We start from the raw sequence: 17,594 nt of genomic DNA, 5'->3' as shown, positions 1-17,594 counted from the left end.
AAGTTAGAAAACAGTAGGCTGGGATTTAACATGTCCAAATCCAAAACTCATGCGCGATCCCTTCGGCTTAGTGCCCTCCTAAGAATCAAAATTGTTTTCAAGAGAAAAATGTAATTCTTTGCTTTCAAATAAAACCATGTATAATTGAGAGACCTATGAACAAATGTCTATAGTCTATTGTACAATAAGAATAATCTGTTTACATTAATTGTGAAACGGTACCTCTAAAAATTTTAACACCAGTTAGTTTTAAAACAGAAATTTGATTATCACATAAAAATATGAGAATGCAATCTTTCCCGTAATAGAAGCTATAATAGAAAATACATGAAGATTCATATTCTAAGAGAAGACTATTTTAAAAGAATATTACTTTAAATGCAAATAGTTCCTCAGCAATTAGAAAAAGCAAAGTGATTTTGCTCAAGCTTCTACACTGTAATATGTCTGTGGGAGTAGCATTGTTCCTTTTACAGTACATTCATAACAATAATAGGTATCACCATTATACATCTGCTTTCAGGACAAAAAGTTTCTCCATATTCTTTAGTTGAACTATCCACCAAACAAACCTCAAATATGCAAGGACAATATTTTATGTTGGACTGACTTTTTAATAAAGTGAGTAAAACTCCAAGTTTTTATGAAGTGAGAGCTCCAGGGGTTAAATGAGCATTCGCTATCTTTGGTAGGAATTAATGGTGCTATACAACAGGTGTTCAGTTATGGCGGAGAGAAGACAATAGATCAAGACAGAACCTCTCCTATACACTCCACTCTCCCAATCTCTTTTGGGACTGAATTGCATTTGTGTCTGGAAGTCACTGAAAAAAGTGTAGTGGAAACTGAGAATGAGGAGACATTGCATGATGTAGCTAGGAAAAAAAATTAACAACATAGCCTTTCACTTCAAGCTTAAGGGTATACAGATGAAATGGGAAGGATTTGTGTAATGATAAGACTATGAATCTACGCAGAGTTGTAGTTCTCAAAAAAACTTCTTATAGTCTTCCATATTACACTAAGCCCAAAAGTTCTTAACAACCTCATATTCATTTTTTTTATATTCATTTTTTGATAAATGAGTACATTCTCGCAAGAAAGAATTTCCAATTCCAGAAAAAAATATTGAAATTGGTCAAAGCTGCAAAATACTAAAGGGACATTATTAGAACCATATGATCTGACCATGTTTCTGCAGACATTTGTAACCTAAGTAAACATTCAGACTTGTCATGAATGGTCCACCTTTGAGGGGGTAGCAGCAGGGAAAATCCCAAGTTATAGTTTTAAGTGTTTTTTATGCTTAAGTATTGAATGAACGGATATTATCACAGAACTTATGACTCTCAGTTTTTAAATGGGTAGAAAAGAAAGTTTAGATGAATCCACTGATGTTGAAAATGGGTAAATAATAGATGCTTGGTTATCTGAAGACAGGACTTTGGAATAAAAGTAATGTTTCTACCTGGCCATATTGCTTCTAGGAATGAGTGGAGTTTAGGATTATTTCTGAGTGAGTGCAGGGCCTGGGATAAATCATAATGTGTGGCCTAGTCCCTTCTACCCAACATTAAAAACAGGTATTGGCAGAATAAAAATGAACATGATGAACAGGCTTGAAAGTGGCCAAGAAATTGTAAAAGGGCAGTAGACAACCTGAGACTTATTTATGCAAAAGAAAAAGGACTTGGGTTTATAGGTCATTTGTTTGTATATAATAAGCATACATCCCATTGTTTTTTAGGAGGAGCTGGTGGAACCCAGTACCTTTTATCCTATTGCTTCCATGAGTTACTGCCCATCCTTTACCCAGGTCAAGACGGTCAACACATGCATGAGATCTGGATTTGTAGCCCTTGGGAATATTTTTTGGGAGTCATTATCAGACACAGATAGATCAATGCCTCATCTGTCCCAATGTGACATTTCTTATTTATACATTTTTGTTTTGAACAGAGTTTGAGATTCTGTTTTATCTTTTCTTCCTTTGCAATTCTTGAGACAGTGGAACTTATTTTAAAAAGCGAATTAAGAATTGCTTTTCATTTTAGAAGTCACATGAAAATGAAAAAGGTGCCTTATTTACACCTGAAGACTTTAGAAAACAAGGAAGCTATGTAGTCATTAAGTTTACCTTCATTATTCACTGAAGTCTGATAAACCATTTATGTGGCTTTTAAATGGTTAAGGGCAGCAATGTCATTGGTGACATAAATTTTTTTCTTCTGATCTGTACTCAACTCAGTTAAGCAAAGGCATAAGGATTTTGTACAATTTAACATTCAGAAAGATTCTTTGGAGTCTCATCAGCACGGTATTCTTAGAAAAAGCTTTCCAAAAAAATTCCTAAGAAAAGAATAAGATGAAAAGTATTTAGGAAAGGCATAGCACACTAACAATGATATTAGTTTCCTAAAAGCAAACAAACAAACAAAAAACTACTGGATGAAGTAATTTATTAAGGTGTTTGTATATGTATGTCAATCAGAAGACAACTCAATGGAGAATTATTGCACATAGCGGTAACAATAAAACAAGTATATTATCATTAAAATATATTATCAGCAATCTGTACTGCTTCTCATAAAAAACTCTTTAGTTAGATGAAGTCCAAAGAATGAGATTGAGTGGCTTTATAACTGGTATCTTAATTTTTATATTCTTAGTTGTCTAAAATTGTACCTTTCTCTTAGAGTGCCTTGAGAAAGAGGCTAAGTTAATATGAACTAAACTATGTTAAAAACCGTGTGGCGTGTTGCTATCAATGACCTTTGTCTAAGTACTAAAGCACTCTGGGCCTCAGTTACCTCATGTTTAATATAAGGGAAGTAGATGACTTCTAAAGTTCTGGCCTACTCTAGAATATTAAAACAGTAATAAAAGTATAGTAAACAAATAAAAGCAGTACTTAACTAGAAGTTGCCAGTCTCAAGATAACATGATTCAGTTCAGTTTGTGGAACTAAACAGTGCCATAAATTGGGTACTTACTATTTTAAAGCATGTACCAGATGCAAGAGTGCCAAAGCAAACAAGGTCTTAATTTGTACAAACATACAAGTCTGGTACAAAAGACAGAAGCAAAAATAAACAACTTAATGTTGAAAATATTATGTTGAAGTTGTGCACTGCAGGGGGGAGCAAGAAAGTTAGATGAAGTATACTTAATGCATTTGGGAGGACATGGTAAGTTTTCAGAGGACTAATGCCTTAGTTGAACTTCTCAAGATGAGTATGAGTTTGTCAAGTAAAGGAGAAGGGAACTCTGCACAGATGGAAGAACATTAGCACAGGCAATGGATGTGAAACAGCATGGTTTGTTTTAAAAACTATTCTTAAGTATAAAGTTAGCACAGGGTGCCAGGAGATGAGGTTGGAGACGTTAGCAGAGACCAGATCACAAAAGTCTGGTATGTCTTAGAAAACAAACTTATGGTTACCAAAGGGGAAAGGGCAGGGGGATAAATTAGGAGGCTGGGATTAACACATACACACTACTATATATAAAATAGATAACCAACAAGGACCTACTGTATAGTACAGGGAACTGTACTCAGTATCTTGTAATAACCTATAAGGGAGAAGAACCTGAAAAAGAACATATATATATATGTTTGTATTTATATTTATATATATATATATTAAACTGAATGTGCTGTACACCTGAAACTAACATGACATTGTAAATCAACTATACTTCAATAAAATGAAAAAAAAGTCTGTTATGTTTTCATGTAGAGTTTTGACTTGATCTTGTATATAAAAAGATTTTAAACAGGTGAGTGAAGTGATTTGTTCTTTAGACTAGTTAAATGGCAACAAAGTAGAAGGGGGACTTTCGGTGATGGACTGGTGGCAAAGTGACTAGTAAAGAACTATTACACTAGTCTAGGACTTCCCTGGTGGTCCAGCAGTTAAGACTCCATGCTCCCAATGCAGGAGTCCTGGGTTCGATCCCTGGCCAGGGAACTAGATCCCGCATGTTGCAACTAAAAGATCCCATATGCTGCAAGTGAAGATCCAGCATGCTGCAACTGAAGATCCCACACGTGGCAACGAAGATTCCACGTACTGCAACTAAGACCCGGTGCAGTCAAATAAATAAATATTTAAAAAACACAACCATTATACTAGTCTAGAAAAGAGATTATGAAGGTCTGAATTAATGCAGTCACTGTGAAGATGGAAAGTAGGGGATAGTTGAGCGATATTGCTCAACTCAAAAACTTGGATGACCTGATATTTAATATTTAGAGAACTAGATGGATGATGGTGCCACCAGTGAAACAGGAAGAGCAGGTTTCAGAAAAGAATTGTTTTATACAAATTGAGTTTGAGATGCTATGGGATATCCAGGATGTTGAGCAGTCAGCTGGATGATGGGTCAGGAATCATTAGCAAGTAGTTCAAAACAGGATACGATTATCCAGAGGAAGCATATCAACTGGGAAGGGAGCAGGGGTGAGAAAAGAAGCAACATGTAAATTTAGTCCAGTTACTGGTGGGTTAGGGAAGGGAGGGGAACTAGTCAGGGAAAATATATGAGCTGAAAAGCAATGCTGAGAATCCAATCAAGACTAGAAGCCATCTACTGTAGTGGCACCAATCCACACTACTATACATAAACTTCAGCAGTGCTCAACTTTCCAGTGTAGTAACAGCAAAGACAAACTGATATTAAACTAGGTTTGGGGATTCTGCAGGACTGGGATAGAATGACAAAGGTGGATAGGAGTTCAGGACACCAGTGGGAGAATAGTTCCAGTGACTGATTATGAAGTCCAAACCTGGAAGTAAGGAAGAAAGACTGAAGGAAGGAGGCTGATAAGCTGGGAGAAAACTGAGGGAGTAGGTAAAGGAGGAGGAATGGAGTAGGGTGTATTCAATGGAAAAGGGTAGATGAAATGGAGGTAAAATCATAGGAGTTGAAGTCAGAAACTGAGGCTTTGGTATTAGGTATGCTGGTAAGGTGTTAAGAAACTGGAATTGAAAGTTATGACACTTTGGTACTAGTTCTGACTCGAATGTCACTAGTTAGCTATGTTACCCAAGGTAATGTTAAGCTTTTTGAGTTGTTTTAAGGAGATTCCTTTTTTCATCGAAAAATATTTACTAAGCACGTACTACATGTCAAGCAGTATACTATTCTCCAGGATGGTTTCTACCCTCAAAAAGCTAATACTCCTTAATGGATGTTAATGTACCTTCATTTAATATTATTAAAATGTTGTAAAATTATTCTGGAAAATGCCCCTTAGGATAAAAAGTAGGATCGTGAGGCTTGCTTTCAGAATTCCAAGACTATACCTTTCATAGAGAGATTCTGGAAAACAAAAGTGGACTAATAAAATCAATACAAAGCACAAAAATACGTCAACCAAGACCTTGATTGTGGTCTCATTACAATGTTTTATTTTCCTCATTTATAAGAATGAGGATAATACCACCTGTGTTGCTGACTTTGGCAGGCTATTTTGAGAACCAAATGAACTAACAGTTGTCAAAGCTCTATGATACACTATACTACATGCTATACTCTAAGGCACTACAGATGTACTTGTTATGTTCTTGTTTTCTTCTGTTTGGGTAAGTTAACACTCAATAATCCAGAATAGAGAGGTTTAGAGATCTGAAGATGGGCACTTCAGGAAACGTAGCATATCCTGAAATTCCTCAAGAATATATTTTAAAATTGAGCATTTTTCCATTAAAATTAAAAAAAATCTGTTAAGGATTTTCCTGTTAAACAGATTATGCTGTTAACTTACAGATCCTCTATAATCTTAATTGTGCTTAACAGTATGCATATACTCAACAAACACTGCCTTGCCTGTATTACAGCTCCTATCACATTGTACTATAAATGTTTACTTATATGTGAATTAGGCTGTGAATTCCTAGTAGATATATCCTCGTCATACTCATCTTTGGTATCCCTAGAGTATAGCACTGCTCTTAATACAAAGTAGGCTCTCAAAATATGCAGATGAAAAAGTAGATGAATGATTAAATGCCAGGTAATATGAAAAGTGTCTGGATTCTTAGGGGTCACAGTGGGCCAGAGAGACAGACTTCTCAACAATTAATTGCAATACCAAACAACAAATACTACACTGGGACAAAGGCAGGAAAAATTAACTTTGCCCCAGGGTCATAATGGGCTTAAAAGGTTTACAAAATAGCTGTCATTTTTGGCTAATCAATTAGCTAACATGAAATTCAATTCCTATTTTAGAATCCAATGTTTCAGAATAGTACTGTTTATGAACATCTCAAAGAGAATGTACAAAAATCCAACATTCTTTGTAAGTTAAAATTGGTAAAATCACACCCTTTGGAAAAAAAGAAAGAGAAAAGACAATCTCTGGCCCACAGCTGAAGGATTAGAGAAAATGTAAGGGATTTAATGCTGTTAGGGTAAGAATAACAAATTTGGAAAGAGAAGGGTCACTAGTCTTGAAATTAGTCAAATGAAATAGGCATTTATGAAAGCCAAGTATCCATATATAAAGTCCTGATAGAAATACATTATTAATAGAATGTATCAATTAATTTAGTCAGTAAATATAATGTTGGGAGTACAGCAGTAAACAACAGAGACTGCCCCCACCCCCAACAAAAATCCCTGCCCTATGAATTGTACATAGAATGTTCTCAGTGCAAATTACAGATTTCAGTGTTCTGCTGATGACATTTTTGTTTGTAATGTGTACACATTTTAAGATATAAAAATGAAATGTAAAAAATGGAAAATACATTTTCACAATATTTAACTACACAGAATTTTTAATAAAGCTCCAAGTGCCTTTCAGCGCTTGGACCAAATTCTAACAGGTTTATTAGTCCTTTTGAAGGTGCAATTTCAGGATACTGAGAAAACAATTGTACTAGATTATTGTTGCAGTTTCCTAACAACTACCATTTGGACAGTGGTTCAACATTTATGAAGTACTTTCACATATTGCATATCATCTCATTTAATCATCACAATACTTTTCTTAGGTAGATACTGCTCACTTTTTTCACCCCCAGAAAATAAAGCTGAGGCTCAATGAGTTAAACTAATATGACCAAGGCCACTCAGTAAATAGCAGGGCCAAAACTCAAACTCATACTTTTGACCCCCAATTCTGTTATCTGTCTCCTTGTCTGATGTAAAAAAAAAAAGCTTTTATGCACTCTATTGCATCTGATACTCATAATGTTTATTTCTTATGAAATTATTATTTATTAACATTTTAAGGTGAAAAAACAGAAGTTCAGAGAAGATAAGTAACGTGCCCAAAGTAAGTCAGCAGGTGGTATCAGAACATGTTTCCATGTCTAATGGTAACAAAGCCCATGTATATTGCCAATCAACTTTAAAGACTGAAATATGGAAATATTAATACATCAATCTACTTTACTGTAATTTAGGTTGGTCCATACTAAGGATGGCACAGAGTAATTTTTTATATTTCCTACTGCCTTCTGCTTTAGGTAACCACAAGCAATAAAACCCTGACTGGCAAGGTGGATTACTTGGGTCCTTTTACAACAGATACAATAAAAGAGATCAATGTTTGAAAGGATGGTTAACATTTAAATAGGAATACCATAACACTAGTTTGAAAAAAAGGGAAAATATACCAAAACAATTCTTGATCCAAAATAACAACAACCAGTATTTAATATCTCTAAATCTTTTCACTATATATGAATCATACATAAAAGACGATGGCATCTAACTTAGTTTACATACATGACATGCCACCTGTACAATCAGTACTTTGTAACAGAAAGGAGACAAAGGAAACCTTTTAAATTAAGCTTTGTAAATACAGATGTAAAATAATGTGAAATGGTGAAATTTTGGGTAAAAGCACAAGAGAATCAAAATCACAAAAGACCAAAATTAAAAAATACAAACTATAAAGCATACTAAAATATGTACCTCACTGTGCCTTGTGAACAAATATTCCTTTTAATCAGAATTTACCATTAGATTTTCAAAGGTTAATTTCTGGGAATACAATTTTTGTTTTCCTTGTAATACATTGAAACTTATTTATTATAGAGTAGAATTTGGTATAAGATGGGTTGTTTTGGATCTTGTCCAGGAGTTCAGTTACTGAAAGCACTTCATTATAAGATGGTTTCACCAATAAGGTGATCCACTGGCTCAGATCACATGGATATTACAACAAGGCCCCATTGTAGAGTACAGGAAGGCAGGCAGCTAATGGTCTATCAAATGAAACCTTAAGAAACAAAATGCTTTTTTTTTTGGTAGACATGAAAATTGCTTCAGGCTAGAGAATCATAAGCCTAGGTCATATATTTAAATTTCCATTTCCTGAAGTGATGTCTTTATGTTTAATCACTGCATAGATACTTTATATTAAAGTTTTGTCTTCCTTAGACATTCACTGTTTGATGTGGTATTACATTTATTTTTTATTATGAAAAAGTTCAGAAAAAATAAGTTCACTTTTAATACTGCCTTTTTATTTACAAAAAATTGACTGCATTTGTCTATAAAAATAGACAAGACTCTACCACAAATTCGTAACAGTTAAAGTAAAATCTTGTGCAGCTTACTGATAAATCTGAGGCTAAAAAGATCATGAGCAAGAATAATTGTGTAGTAAGCAAATACCAAAATAATGCCATCAGAGATTAAATAACTAAATAACCAGTCTTTCAAGTGATTTTACAATAGGTGTTTTGACTTCATGGAGTTTTATAAGCAATTTCATAGAATTAAATGTTTTGAATGTGTTTTACTACAGGAACATAGCATGAGAAGGTCATATTGCAGAAAAATAATATGGAAAAGCATGTGAACTTAGAAACAATACAAAATTAAAAACCACTTAATAATTAAATGCATAGTAGTAGTACAAAGAGTTGTCATTAATTTCCAACACAATTATTAAAGGTTTTAAATGATTCATGTAAACTTCAAAAGTCAAGTCATGAAGCATCTACTCTTCACAATGTACCTTTCTTCCATGAACCAAGCCCCTTCTCCAGCTGGTAGTTTTCCTGATTCGTGGCCTGTATGTTCTATGTATTTTCAGCCCTTAAATAAATTCAGTATTAGATGATTATTTCATATGCATGGAACGGGTAAGGCAAATTACTTGATGAACAATTTCTATCTTATATATCTCAGCCTTAAAAAATAAACGAGACAAGTAACTTACCCTTCCTACTATACAATGCTTGTTTATTGTCAGTTTATCTCCTATCTGTCTATCTGTCTGTCTATCTATCTATCATCATTAGGGAAGTCTTTGTATAAAGCAAGAGTGTACTCCAGATACATGATTGATTTACCAAGTAATAATTGAGGGCTTGCCATGTGCCAGATACTCTTTTAAATGCTTTTACATGTTTTAACTTAAACTTTCTAAAACATCTCTTTAAAAAGTATTTTATCACTAATGAAAATGTTTTCCCTCACACTCTTTATAAAGGCTAGACTTTACTTCTTGCAATGCCAACCTGGTCAAGGCTGTGATCTGAGGAGACTATATACCTGATTCAACCATGATACCATTGTACAAAATTTTTGAAGCACCTCTTGGAATTACTAAAAGCTTGTGCCACATCTCTATGTACATTCTCAGTAGTGGAAATTTTTAGTCTTGGAGAGAATTAGATTTTGGAAAGAATAAATTATATCTAGGGAAAGGAATGGTATTTGAGATCAAGCTGGATGATAACACTAAGATATGACTAAAAAATAATGTGTTTGATTTTTCTCAGGTAGTTTACCAAATCTTCTAAGGGCAATTTTAAGGATTCAAAAATATTTTAATTGCAGCACTGGTAAAATAAATACTTGCTTCCCAAGTTATTATGTACATATTCATACAATTATTCATGTTACCTTTTATACAAATGGTTTGCTTTATTTTAAGCATTTTGCAACCAAAGCAAATGAAAATTTATTCAGAATAAAATATCAACATATATTCCTTTAAATTATGGATTTTTTTTTTTTTTTTTTTTGGCGGTACGGGGGCCTCTCACTGTTGTGGCCTCTCCCGTTGCGGAGCACAGGATCTGGACGCGCAGGCTCAGCGGCCATGGCTCACGGGCCCAGCCGCTCCGCGGCATGTGGGATCTTCCCAGACCGGGGCACGAACCCGTGTCCCCTGCATTGGCAGGTGGACTCTCAACCACTACGCCACCAGGGAAGCCCTAAATTATGGATTTTTAAAGCTGAAAGGGATTTGCATGATTTTATAGTACTAAACTACACATTTCACAGATGAAACTAATTCCCCAAAAGGCATGGTGATTGCCAACATGACTTAGCAAATTAGTGGCAGAGCCAAGAATAGAGCCCAAGTCTCTTGTCTTCCACCTGGTATTTTTTCTACTACCACACCACCCTTGATGTGTGGATTAAGAACTATTCCAAAGATGACAAATGATTTCACCCTTTCAAAACAATTTAAAAATTAATCCAGTGCTTGAAACTTTTTACTGATCACCTAAGAAAAAGATCTAATACTAGGTGGGACTGAATATATCCCAATCTGCAGATAAATTCTTTAACTGGTAAATTATCAATTTAAATTTCTTTGAACTATGCTTAGAGTTGTAACATCCAATGCTATAGAAACAATTAAGCTGTATTCAATATAAATGTCATCAAAATGAAAGTAAACATATGCATATATAATAAATCATTGTTCCAAATGAATATAAAAGATACCTGACTGCTGAGAATTTTGACTTGAAAATAATAAACCACATCAACAACTTGAACAGCTCATAACATTTCAATTCAAATCACTCCAAGAAGGCTAAATGTCTATTGAGTAGCAGATGTTTCTTGGAAAAGATTGGTGAATGTATTTTTGGAATGATGTCAGAGAAGAGCTCCTTTTATAACCATTTTTGATCAGAAGTGTAGCTTCATTCACAAAAACAAAGAGTCAAAATTTACAGAAAAGCTTACTCAGCTATAAGGGAACATTTTTCAGCTACAGTTACATGTTTAGCTTTACTTATTAAATTTATATTTGAAGTCTTCTATCTTAGTTGCATAACTGAAGCCTTTATGCTAGAACATGTCACTTTTTTCTGCAATGGTGATGAAGCTAAATAATTAGAATTGAAAATTTGGAGTTCTTCATTTGGCATTTTATAATTTTACATAAATTTGTTTAAAACATGCTTGGTTTTTTTTTTTTTTTTTGCGGTATGTGGGCCTCTCACTGTTGTGGCCTCTCCCATTGCGGAGCACAGGCTCCAGACGCGCAGGCTCAGCAGCCATGGCCCACAGGCCCAGCCACTCCGCGGCATGTGGGATCTTCCCAGACCGGGGCATGAACCCGTGTCCCCTGCATCGGCAGGCAGCCTCTCAACCACTGTGCCACCAGGGAAGCCCATGCTTGGTTTTGATTTAACAAACAAAAATGTAAAACAATTTCAATTAAAAATACATGTAGTTTTCTTCCTTAATTCTTAATTACTTATAAGTAGGCAGTTTAATACAGGAATATACTTTTCAAGAAAACTGATTTCTAAAAAAAAAAAACCTCAGACTGATCTGAGGTAAAATCTACAGTGAAACATGACTGAGGGGTGACTGGATTAGATTGCTATTAATTTTTACGCAGCAGTATGAAAACAAATGGATGAAGAGGACTACAAAATACAAATATTTATGTAAAATTTAAAGTGCCTTAGGAAACTACATTCTTCCAGATTGTTTAATTTAATATTGCATTTAGCTAAGGAAGACTTGGAGGAAAATATTTTTTATGAATCAATTTATCAAAACTTGAGAATAGTAAAACTTATATTTCTGAACATAATATAGACTTTGGATTAAAGTGAATTATATATCTCAAATTAAAAAAAAAAGCTATGTCACTTATCCAATGTACAAATTATCATTTACAATAGAGTTTAATATAAGCATGACGACATGCTTTTATACCTTGACAGTTAAGTATTATTACCTAACACCAGGGAACACATCTTTATTTTTGGGAGGAGACTGTTTAAAGTTCTTTACATCCGTTTCATGAGTTTTTTCCCAGTTCCAATTCATTTATATGAGTCATTTTTACATTACTACCAATGTCATCAACTTTACTTTCTTTAATATGCGTGAGTCTATTCAACTTTGTGCCTGTGCAATCCTCAGCTTTCATTTCTCTGACTGAATCCATTCCTTTCATAGTTTTAATTTCAAAAAGATCTTCAGCTAAAATGCAATTTGAATTATTAGCCAATCTGTTGTCTCTATCAGTTCCAACTAGTTCATTCTTTTCTTCATTTGTATCTATGGGATCATAAAGTTCGGGTGTAAAATAGATAGATTCATCCTCTGCTTCTGTTTCAAAAGCTGTATTTGAAGTAGAAAGTTCAGCTTCTTCACTTACTAGAGATAACAGAATGTCTGGATCTTCTGGATTCAGGAGAGTAGCATTAATCTTTATTGATGGAACAATGGTTTCCGATTGAGGGCATGGTCCAAGTGATGTGTTTACTGTCAGAGAGGAGGACTCATATTTATCAGTGAGTGGCAAAACTGCTTCACATCCCTTTTCTGTTTTGAAAGTGGAAGAATTAGAGGCACAGTCCTCTGATGACCTAAACTTAGGCGTTCCAGTCAAAATTTTACCAGTAAGATACTGTTCCAGAAAATTACTGCCAGACCAGCTAACTCTGTTTGTTTGTTTGTTGAAGGTTGGGCTTGTGGATCTGGAAATCACAATTTTTTCTGCTCCTACTGCCTGGGTAGACTCTTCCAATAATAATGGATCATCTACAAATACAAAGATATGAGTGTTAACTTTCTGTTCCTAATGTAGTATTTGTTATATTAAAACAATTTTTGTTAGAAATACTGAAATAACTGTATAGGATACATAATTGAGAGCCCATAACAAGTAGTAGCAGGACTTCCATCTTAGAATGGAAGCATTCTAAGCAATCCATCTTCAAGCACAACATGTTAACTCTGAAAGGAATCTTAGGTCTCCAGTGGTTCCCAGCCCAAGTTATAATGCTGTCTGGTAAACTATCAAATTCCACACCAGGGACCTCAGAAGTGAACAAGAAAAGAAATGGTAAAAAGGAAGAGGAAGAGGAATGAGTAAAGGAGGGAACAGGCTGTAAAAATGCCTTAAAAATCCACTCACCAGTGATTGAGAAAAACTGACCTAGACTAATTCCCTTAAGGAAACTGACAACCACCAAGACTAAGTTATTTGCTTAAAGTTATAGAATTGGTTGGTAATCAGACCTGGACTAGAACCTAGCTTTCCTGATTATCAGTATAATGGCCTAGAATTCACTATGACATTTAGCTAGGATAGAAGCATATACTATAAAATATTTAAAAAGTAATATATTAAACTACTATTATATATTAATTAAAATAATTAAAATGATATCCAATGATACAGAACAGTTTGGCAAACTTTTTCTATAATAGGCCAGACAGTAAATATTTTAGGCTTTGTGGATCACATTGTATCAGTTGCAACTACTCAATTATGCTATTCTAGTGCAATACATACAACTACTCAACTCTATTGTTGTGTACAATATATAAATGATTGGGTGTGGCTGTATTCCATTAAACTTTACTTACAAAAACAGCAGGCCAAATTTGGTCCGCAGGCCACAGTTTGCTAATCCCTGATGTATTATATTCTAATATATTTTAAACTATATTTTAATTTTCTAAATTATATTTTTATCCAGTATGTTCTGATATTTTAAAATATCATTTTTTTATCATTTAGAATAAATGACTCTCACTTCTCTAAAATAAGAAATTCATGTAAGACAATTATCTATAAATTAGGTCAATTTTTAATATCACCTTTAGAAAAACATTACCATTTGCATAGTGCTTTACAATGTTGTGATATTTATCATCTTATTAGATCTTTACAACCCAACCTGGAGGGATAGGTAGGCAGATATCCCTTCTATTAAGACTCAAAAAGTTAAGTGACTTGCTCGGGAGTGGGGGTCACAAAGTTAGTTAGTGGCAAAGCTTCTAAGTGGAAAACCAGAAAATATGTGTAGATCTCCTCAAAAATTTGTTCCCAGTCTGATACAAATTATTTTATGATAACACCTTATAACAACCAACATATTTAAGGACATTAATCTGTAGCATAACAAATATCATTTCACTAAACACAATGAAAGACTTCTCTACTAAATGTAAATGGTTAGAACTTTTCATATTTTTCTCCTTTCTGGAGATGATGTCTCTTGGTAAAGATGGACTTTTATCTATCATTTTAGGACACTGTAGCTCTTAGACACATTTTTACTTTACCTTCCCTAGGATATTCTGGTGATAGATGGCTTGCTGCTTCTAATAAATAAGTTGAGGTATTATCCTTCAAACAAGCCACTGCAAGCGGAGACTCATTGTCCTGTATAGATTTTCTGTCTTCTTTGTATACATCAATGACCTTTCGGTGCTTTTTGGAAAATTCAGCCAAGGACTCCAGCGCACTCTCAAAGGTTGAATGGTGCTGAATCAGCTGCCGAACCCACTTAGAAAGTCCTAAGGCAAAAAGTAAACCCAGCAAAGAAACTTTGGTTATTCAGTGAAGATATTATGTATTAAGAAAAAAAAATTAGATAACTTCTCTGGTGAGGTAATCTACTTTGAATTTAGAGGATACAGGGTGGTTCTCTACATTTTTCCTGACTTTTTACCTTCATGTGTACAATATGCTCTTGTATCAGTAGCATTTCTCTTTACATGCAGTGATTGCCAACTGGATGGAGGGAAGAGGCAGTGGGAGTAGAATGGAGATGGGAAAATATTATTTGTCAATTAAGAATAACTGGGGAATAAGGCAAATTTAATTTTATCATAATTCCCCACAAAAAATTACCTACCTTTTAATTGCAGAGAAAATACAAGTTCTAAACAACACAATCTTTTATTCCAACTTTTAAATTTGACTCCTTTAGCAAAAATAAATTCAAGATTACAGTCTCATAGGTTTTTTTTTTTGTTCGCTTGTTTCCCTTCTCCTTCCAATTCCAAATATATCAAACTATTCTGGGAGTAAAAGGAATAACACTGTTTTATGGGCAAATCATGTCCTATCTGAATATTTATTACATAATTATTTTTTAATATATAAATAATCAAGTTGTAAGGGACAAGATTTGACCCTGTGACATGTGAAAACTGCATAAAAATAAACCATGTTAACAGTATAAGGTGTTTTGGAGTATGACTCACTTCAGAATGAAATTCAGATATTTGGACTTTAGAAAATAAATATTCTCTGCTGATGTTACTAAAACATCATCTTTTGGAGTAATTTAAAAAGTCACTATGGTATTTTTTTTTTTTTTTTTTTTTTTTTTTGCGGTACGCGGGCCCCTCACTGTTGTGGCCTCTCCCGTTGCGGAGCACAGGCTCCGGATGCGCAGGCTCAGCGGCCATGGCTCACGGGCCCAGCCGCTCCGCGGCATGTGGGATCTTCCCGGACTGGGGCACGAACCCATGTCCCCTGCATCGGCAGGCAGACTCTCAACCACTGTGCCACCAGGCAAGCCCCCACTATGGTATTTTAAGTTGAGAGGAAGGTAAGACAGGGCTTCAAGCAATTTGAACTATTATTCTTTCATTTCAAATACATTCCTTTAGTTTTTTTGTTTAATGGAGCTTTTCTATCAACTATTCTTTTGCGTGTTGAATTTAAACAAAAATTAGTCATCAAATGGAATTTGTATGTTGTTGTGCTGTATTGCCTAGATAAGATTTCAAAGTTTATGAGTCTCAGAAAAAATAAAAACCTTACAGAAAATAATGGAAAATACTTAATTCAAAAAAATCTCTCAACAAATCTGAACTACAAGGTAAAAATTTCAGTTCTAGATTTTAAAATAAGAAAAAAAAACTTAAACAGCATTTTTTAAAAGTTCTTTACTTTTGTTTGCTTGGGGAAAATAATTATACCAAATAAGAATATGAAAATTTCCCAAATTGAAAAATTTTAGCGTTATAGTTATTGCTTTCATTTCGAACTTTTTGTGATCAAAGAAAGCCTTTTCAGTGTAAAATGTCAGTTTGCTTTTGAAAACTTCAAAGAATCTGAGCTCCACCTGCTGACTAAACATAAGCACTTAACATTTGTTTTTGGTTATATCTTGGCCTTGGCTTGCTTTACAGGGAAAGAGAAGAAAAGACTAATAAGGCAGCATTTCCTGCTTCAATCCAGGTGGATATGTTTTAATATTGAACCAAATATAATAATTAGGCTCTGAAATATAAAAAGTAGAGTCCATACCCATAGACAGCTAATCTGAAACAAATTTAAAAATTAGCATCTTTTCATTATAGTATGGTATGAACTTTTTAGCTCTAAAGATAACAATAAAAACGCAAGTACTTCCAACAGTTCTTTAATAACAGATGGATTCCTGGTATTAATTCGGATGAAAACTACAGGCACACAGTATTTGTTCATTTGAGTGGAGAAAAATGACCATGTACTTGATCTTGCAGCATGCAGTGGCGCTTTTTTTTCTTTTTAGAAAATACTAGCTCTAATATAAACTCTATAACAACTGAAGCATTTCTAAACAAACACAACACACATACAACAATAAAACTCAAATAATCCAGAATGAAAGAATAAAAAGAATCCTAAGCACCAAAGGATTGCTTGTGTGCTTAAATGTAAAAACTTAATATTTCTTGGAAAACTCATTTCTGTGGAACAGCTTTTTCCCTGACAATGGTAAATAAATTATTGCTATGTTACTGAATCAAATCCCACATTCTGGTGAAATTGAAGGATCTTGATTGATTAATACTACATCAGTAACCAGAGTCTCCTCTATAAAGATTTTTTGTAAACACAGAAGCATTAAAAGGCTAGATTTCCAGTCAATGTGAATTTTTCCATGTTCGATCTAGTAATTCAAATTCTCTATCCAATTCTTTGCTTTAAAAATAGAAGTCATTAAATACCAAAGATTGTTACTAATTCGTACTCTAAGCCCAGCAGAGAATCTTACCAGATATGTATCGACTTGGGTTACTCCTGAAGCGATCATCCACTAGAATAAGAGCTCCCCAATCATTTCTGTGTCGAATACACCTATAAAAAATAGGGAGAAAATGAAATAAACATAACAGTGAAAATAAAGCCACATTTCTAGTGGGACAGACAGAAAGTTGAGAAAATCAATGATGTGTCTGTCAGGTATCAAAATCAATGACATGTCCTTTAATCAAAGTCATTATTATGAGTAAAGTTTTCAGAAACTACTCAGTACAATGTACCAAAGTAGGTGTATTAAAAACTCTCCAACTACTGATAACATACACAAAAATGTTACATGCATTCTATTTTGAAAGACAAGAAAATTAGAGAAAATATTTCCCAAAACATTCTTTACACACACAATATTTTTTACCTTAAGTATTATATTAGCTGTAGATTTTATGTACATAACTTTTATTCTGGTTTAACAAGTTTTTATCATAAATGAGTAAGTTTGTAAAAAAATTTTTGCACCAATTGATATAATCATGTAGTTGTTCTTTTTAGACTGTTAATATGGTGGATTATACTGGTAAAA

At 34.0% G+C, this 17,594-nt stretch overlaps 1 protein-coding gene across 3 annotated transcripts in view; it reads right to left on the bottom strand.

The window, feature by feature from the left end:
• Positions 1–7,185: 7,185 nt before the first annotated feature.
• BRIP1 (BRCA1 interacting protein C-terminal helicase 1) overlaps positions 7,186–17,594 on the bottom strand; it is a 194,892-nt gene continuing 184,483 nt past the window's right edge. The window contains exons 18-21 of one of the 3 annotated variants that reach the window (XR_004347597.1): positions 17,028–17,110; positions 14,314–14,547; positions 11,969–12,780; positions 7,186–9,066 (exon numbers count right to left, since the gene is read on the bottom strand). Coding sequence is in view for 2 of the 3 variants with exons in the window: in XM_032617134.1 (XP_032473025.1) it covers positions 12,032–12,780; positions 14,314–14,547; positions 17,028–17,110 (1,066 nt within the window). In the remaining variant the exon portion in view is untranslated. Of the gene's footprint in view, positions 9,067–11,402; positions 12,781–14,313; positions 14,548–17,027; positions 17,111–17,594 lie in introns of those variants that run through there. The other 2 variants (XM_032617135.1, XM_032617134.1) reach the window with 2 other exon arrangements.

Source organism: Phocoena sinus, chromosome 20 (assembly GCF_008692025.1).
Source record: "Phocoena sinus isolate mPhoSin1 chromosome 20, mPhoSin1.pri, whole genome shotgun sequence".
NCBI lineage: Eukaryota > Metazoa > Chordata > Mammalia > Artiodactyla > Phocoenidae > Phocoena > Phocoena sinus.
This window is presented reverse-complemented; position numbering and strand designations above follow the sequence as displayed.